Source organism: Morone saxatilis, unplaced genomic scaffold (genome assembly GCF_004916995.1).
Source record: "Morone saxatilis isolate NCDOM2014 unplaced genomic scaffold, NCSU_SB_2.0 Contig10, whole genome shotgun sequence".
NCBI lineage: Eukaryota > Metazoa > Chordata > Actinopteri > Moronidae > Morone > Morone saxatilis.
The window spans coordinates 15784082-15784626 of NW_023339652.1; the positions used below are offsets into that span (position 1 = coordinate 15784082).

Consider the following 545-nt stretch of genomic DNA (forward strand, 5'->3'; position numbering starts at 1 on the left):
GGAGTACAGTGAAGATGTGCTGGAGACCAGAGACAGTGAAGAACCGTGGACTGTAAGTAGATATGGAGAGTAATGAGTGGCAAACAATGCTTAGTAAAATACTTGACTGTAAAGAATTTCAAAAATGAATATGTGACCCATATAATATTTTACCTTCTCTAATTAATCTGACCATGAGCAAGTCATTTTAATTGCTTTTTTATTTATTCTTGAGCACCCAGCTGACTAATTAGCACTTGATTGCTATGGTAACTTATTCAGATGATGATAAGCTGGGAACTGTTACAAGAAGGCAGTGAAAAAAATGATGATTTGCTCATTAAAAAGCTGACCTCTATATGGATGTAATCACTGCCTCTTATATCACCCACAAAAAGAGCAGAGTGAGCCATCAGCCAAGTCACTCGCAGTATGAGCACACAGTGAGAGTCCATTAAATCTGGTATTAAAGTACTTGATGATTGATGGAACTTTGCTTTGGTGAATGTGGCCCTAAGATTATATATAGATCTAATGGCTTCTTAGTAAATGGTAAATGGTAAATG

General features: G+C 36.5%; 1 protein-coding gene across 1 annotated transcript in view; it reads right to left on the reverse strand.

Annotated features, from left to right (window-relative positions):
* The window catches only part of nav3 (neuron navigator 3), a gene marked incomplete in the record, with an annotated part of 202937 nt that overhangs the window by 37367 nt on the left and 165025 nt on the right, over positions 1-545 (reverse strand). The window contains 1 exon segment of the mRNA XM_035678645.1: positions 3-50. Within this exon segment, the coding sequence (XP_035534538.1) occupies positions 3-50 (48 nt within the window).